This window comes from Manihot esculenta, chromosome 17 (genome assembly GCF_001659605.2).
Source record: "Manihot esculenta cultivar AM560-2 chromosome 17, M.esculenta_v8, whole genome shotgun sequence".
NCBI classification, from domain to species: domain Eukaryota; kingdom Viridiplantae; phylum Streptophyta; class Magnoliopsida; order Malpighiales; family Euphorbiaceae; genus Manihot; species Manihot esculenta.
In genome coordinates, this window is record NC_035177.2 from 22,514,001 (window position 1) to 22,519,589 (window position 5,589).

At 37.8% G+C, this 5,589-nt stretch overlaps 1 protein-coding gene across 1 annotated transcript; it reads left to right on the forward strand.

Annotated features, from left to right (window-relative positions):
- The first annotated feature begins 742 nt into the window (after positions 1-742).
- Positions 743-5,321, forward strand: LOC110605151. The gene is made up of 6 exons (XM_021743502.2): positions 743-1,113; positions 1,349-2,345; positions 2,431-2,615; positions 4,100-4,136; positions 4,283-4,350; positions 4,469-5,321. Exons 1-6 carry the CDS (start codon positions 1,013-1,015, stop codon positions 4,950-4,952), a joined length of 1,872 nt encoding a protein of 623 aa, XP_021599194.1. The 5' UTR covers positions 743-1,012; the 3' UTR covers positions 4,953-5,321.
- The last annotated feature ends 268 nt before the right edge of the window (positions 5,322-5,589 follow it).

The following is a 5,589-nucleotide window of genomic DNA, read 5'->3' on the forward strand; positions in this document are numbered from 1 at the left end:
ATATTTTCTACATTACTTTAATATAAGTGATTTTAAATTATATCAAATAGAGTGTTCTCACCAACAGACTAAACCTGTCGGTAAATACATCTTAATAAATTTGAAAGATCTCGTGTTCTACTCCCCCAATTTTCGATCTCCATTTCAAAGAAAAAAGTGTACTCTAAATTATAATTACTAAAGTTAATTATACATATTATTAAAATAATATTGTATCAAGTATTTTTAACATAATATACTTTATTCACAATTTTTTTTTCAATTTTAAATTTTCCATAGTACTTGATAATATAATTATATTTTCAGCTTCAATTTTTATTTTATGTAGTACCAAAATTGAATTTTAGTTTTTAAAAATATAATTAATAAATTGTAAAAAATAATATAATTTAAATAAAAAATAAAATCAAATAAACTACTAACTAATTAGAAATAATTCTAAATTTAAAATTAATTTAAAATACAGTCAGACGGTTAATTATATATTTTTAATTTTTAAAAATTTATTAAATAAATTAAATTAATAACTAAAAATTAATTTATATATCAGACACATTTAAATCATATTATCTTGCAAGTACATTCTTTATAAATGCTTCCTGAAAAATATACTCGGTATTTTGAACCGATCAAGGGCAAAGTATTCTGAGCCATTGAAATCAAATAAATAAGACGCGAAATCAGAAATCAAGAACCCTCCTAAAATGGGAACGTGTGGTAATCTGATTGGATCAGATGGAACCGTGCAGACAGTAACAGGACCCAAGTAACACCAGCCCAACAGAGATAAGCAGAAGAAGGTCCGCGAATAAGAGGGCAACCCTCGAAGGCCTGTGTTTTTCCCCGCAATCTCCCGATATCTCGATCACTTGCCAGGATTCGGGTTGTTCCTCTTCCCCCTCTCTCTCAGCCCTGATATCTAATCAGATTTGCGTTTCAAGTATTCCAATCTCTGCATACGCACATATACTCATACAGGGGAGGGAGGGATCTACTCAGAAACGCAGAGAGAATGTCGAAGAAGAAGGCTTTCAGTGGCAGCACTATGACTCTTAAGGACTTTCATGGCGGTTCTATTCCATCTGATCTTCCTCTCCCTTCTGCTCCTGGTGTGTAAGTCCCAATTCTTACCCTTGTTTCAATTTATCACCTTTTTATTTCAGTTCACGTTTTTTTTTCTTTTTATTCGAATTTTTTATTAGTTGATCACGTTTCGAGTAATTCCAGATCTGGGCTTTAGCTATACAATTAAAAGATGCGCAATTTGCTTCTATTAGTCATCGTCGACTGTAAATATTAGATCTGTAAGTTGCAAAAATCTTGTTAATTTTTCGTGGTTTTTGTGCAGAATTGTTAGGTCTTCGGAGTGGTCTGGTTACGACCGACCAAATTCATGGGGAGGGTCAATGGGTCGTCCCGATCACCGGGCCAGGCCTAATTCGTCCCCTGCCACTAGGCATTTTGATGATAAGGCCCCTTTTCTTAGTCATACAGCACAGATAGGTCGTCATTTCGATGAGGACGAACGCAAGCCTTTAGACGGTGTTTCGGCTCCACGCCGAACAGTTGGTGATGAGAGCTTTAGGTTCCCACCGAGTAGGATGGAACTTAAGCCGGAGCCTGTGTTGAGTGGGAGGGTGTCAGGTTCAGCTTCAGCTTCAGGGGTGCAGGTTGCAAGTTCATACTCAGGGAGAGTAAGCGATGGGGCTCATGTGGGGGCAAGTGTGCAGAATGCAGGGGTTAATACTGGGCAGAGCGTTGGAGGGTCATACCCAAATGTATGGGCAGCCAGGAAGGAGATGGTGGTGGATGTTAATGAGCCAGCTCAATCTGCATGGTCAGGAGCAAGTGCTGTCTCAAAGTTAGCTCTTGCCAGTGCTCTTGAAAAGGTGTCTTCAGGCAGATGGCAGACAAAGCCTGCCATTCACTATCAGCCAGATGTTGAGGTTATTGAGCACTTGGAAACAGAAAAGGGTGTGGCTTCCATAGTTGATGATGGTTATGCATGCAATAAGATGGATGCAGTAGGTGGGGGGGAATATCCTGATGTGACATTGGCAAGGCATGTGGAAAGGAATATGGTCATTCAGGATGGGATTCAAAATGACAGAAAGGAGTATGTTGATCATGAAAAGGCCAGGGCTGCTTCGTTTTCGGAATTGAGAGATAGGAACCCATCAGTGCATGGCGAGAGGGTTCAATCACCACGTCCTGATGTCAGATTTAGTAGGTCTGAAATGCAACCCCCTGTGCAGTCTGAACCATCAGAGCGGCCTAAGGTGAAGTTGCTTCCAAGAACAAAGCCATCAGAAAATTTGGATTCTCCTACTCTTGATCACAAACAGGTTAACATTGTGATATCCTAAAAGGTTTTCTTTTAAGTTTAGTTGGGCATAATTGCACTCAATCCTCTAATTTGGCTGAATGCAGGGATACCAAAAGCTGAGTAACTCTGCCAATGGTCATTTTGAAACTAGTGAATGGCATGGAAGTGTCAGTGCTGCGAAATCTGGGTTAGCTAATTTGGAGAGTGATTATCAGGTGATAGAGCGCCCAAAATTGAATTTGAAGCCACGGTCACAGCCTGTTGACAAATCAGAAGGGAACACAGAAAGGTAGGAGTTTCATTTGGAATGTTGAACTATTTCTACTTTTTGATGGTTTTTACAATTTTTTTTCCACTTATTTTAATAGAATAATGCATTTAAAGGATATGTGTCTAAGATTGATAGATGTTAGTGGAACTTTTGAATTATTGCTACCATTCCCTTCTCATACAAAGAAAATACACAATATATTTGGCTACATCCTTTCTAAGTTGTTATGTTCTGTACAAAGATGCTTGATTGATAATCTTTGTTTCAAGTTTTGTTTCTAGTTTGGAGCTTCTTATATGAAATGCCCTAGTTTATGTTTAGGGAAAGCTTATTTTGATTGAAATCTGTTCCAAGTTAATTTGTTCTTCCATTCACTTTCATTTCAAAATAATGTGCTTTGGCAGATGCAATGCTGAAATAGTAAAAATTGTTATATATATATGTGTGTGTGTATGTATGTATGTATGTATGCATGTATGTATGTATTTGTGAGGGGAGTTTTCCCACCATGGAGCTCTCACACAAAGCGTCTCCCAGAAACTGAAGATAATTCCCTTCTCCTTGTCGGGTATAGAAACTGTTAACTATAGAATGATATCAGTTCTAATCAGTTGGATGATTTTGGCCTACATCAGTATTTGACCATATCAATTGGAAATTGCATGAAATTAGTTTATGGTCTTATTATTATACTGGATAACTGGAATTTTGATTCCTTATTCTAGAGAATGATTGGAGGATCTGTTGTCTGCTTAATCCAGCATTCTATCTTCTAGATTGACAACTTTTTTGCTGTGCTTCATGTACAGCCAGAAAAATTTTCATGAGCAGTTAGTTTGTATACTACTGGATTTTTTAGTCACTCCTAAAATTCAAGTAAAAAGTGACAGCCTTTGTTCGACAAGTTGGTGGGTGCTCAATAACATGGGTGAACTGTGCAACAAGCCAACAATGATTCTGGGCTGAAGGAGAGTATTAAATTCTGAAGGAAATGTTTTCAAAATTTTCAAACTTCAAATTGATAACTCTATGATGACTTTATAAAGTTGAATCCTATTTTTACAAAAGTCAGTGACATGTTCACAACATGGGTGGCTAACTATGCAATGTGGTCAGTAATCTGCAAGAGTGTCAGTTCATAAAACCAATATAACATAACTGACCCATCTCACCAATGAACATATGAGTGCCAATAGTTTGAGTTGTCTAGCTACTCAATTTATCTCGTGCTCAAGTGCTTAGTTAACTATTGAGCTGTCTTCTGTCAAAATTAATAGCTTCTGTTTAGCTTAACTCAAACTTGATCTAGATTAGCAAATGCCTTAAAATGACCAAGCTAGATTTTACCTGTTATGAACTATGAATGGCTAAGACCATTTTGCCTCCCTATTCATGTTTCGTGTCCTGCCCAGAAATGATAATTGGCTTGAAGTTTTGTTTCTTTTGTCTTACTTTGTTGTAATATGCTTGTGTTTATTGCTGATAGTCTTTGATTGATGCAGGTTTGCATTATTTGGTGGTGCTCGCCCTCGTGAAGTGGTAAGCAAATTTGCTTTATCTATACTGGGGAGGCCAGGGTCAAAATTCGGAGATTGGTTTTCAGACTGTCAATAAAGATATGTCATTTCTGGTTGACCATTCACATGTTTCTCTCTCTCTCTCTCTCTCTCTCTCTCTCTCCTCAGGTTCTGAAGGAGCGTGGAATTGACAGTGCTGCAATTAGTAACCATAGCGTGGGTCAGCAGCCAGATAGGTAATGGATGTCTTCTGCTCTTCTTCACTTTTATGATATTTTCACTTGGTTGCTTCCTATCATTTGATGATAGAATGAAATTAATTGTTTTTCCTGTCATTTGCCGTAATACGTGAAGGGTCATGCTTAATGTTTCCAAGATTGAAAGAGTCCCTGAGCATGCAGTTCCTATTCGTCATGGTGAAAGGACTGACAATATTCATCCAGATCAAAGGACAGGAAAGAAAATTGAAAAGAAGGATCAGAAAATGGATGTTGAGAGAGTTGATAAACAGAGGAGGAATTGGCGAAGTGAGAACTGGAGAAACAGCAGAGAGACTGAGAGGCAGCAGCAACCTCAATTGCAGCAGGAGAGGCCTCCTTCACCAGAGACCTGGCGAAAACCAGTTGAACAACCAAAACCAGCCTCTCCTGATGCTACTGGTCTGCGTTATGGTAAAACAGCTTCAGCCTTGGAGCTTGCCCAAGCATTCTCAAGGTCATTCTCTGATCCAAAAACAACTGATAGATATTCTGGACAAAGAGGCCTCCCTGGCAAGACTCAAATGCCCTTTTCACGGCTAACGGGCCCAACACCAAGGCATCAAATAAATGGCTACTAAATTTTGAGCGGTCTTATGGCCAATTAGGAATCTGGTGTTAAGAAGATTGTGCCTCTGATATTTAAGCCTTTGTTAGATGCGAGCTGTTGCAATCATCTGTCACTCAGCGAATGAGTTTGCACAATTGATGGCCATTTGAAGTCTAGTGGAATGCTCCAGCTTCTTCTGATGCCATCTTCACTTTGTAAACTCACGTCCTTTATAACCTTTTTTCTTTTAATCTCAATAACTGTATGCCTCCTTTTTTAGGAGAGAGTGATATTGGTTGCTTATTTTTACATTGAAAATTTAGGCATTTGTTTCATGAGCGTTAAGCGGTTTGCGACGTTTTTGCTAAGCATGAAGCAATAGAACAACTCGTTTAAGGTCCTTTTTCGTAAAAATGCTTTTATTTTTTGGAGAATATTTTGTTATTGAGAAACAACAGGTATTGCTTATGAGGAGGGGTTTCGTAGCGATCTTAGTTTGATTTGAGCTGGTAATGGGTGATTATTTTGATTTTGATTCGATCCATATTTGATAATATATAAATAACATGATCTATTAAGATTGCGGCACTTGGACATGTGATTTAGAAAGATTTTATAAATCGTTTGATCCGATTGGGTAGTAGGAACTCGATCTATGAGATATAAAA

Bases quoted from the DNA above. Each gene is read 5' to 3' on its own strand.
- LOC110605151 (XM_021743502.2), top strand. From the start codon at position 1,013: ATGTCGAAGAAGAAGGCTTTCAGTGGCAGCACTATGACTCTTAAGGAC. The intron at 1,114-1,348 runs GTAAGTCCCAAT...GTTTTTGTGCAG, and splicing joins CTCCCTTCTGCTCCTGGTGT to AATTGTTAGGTCTTCGGAGT. The intron at 2,616-4,099 runs GTAGGAGTTTCA...TGATTGATGCAG, and splicing joins TCAGAAGGGAACACAGAAAG to GTTTGCATTATTTGGTGGTG.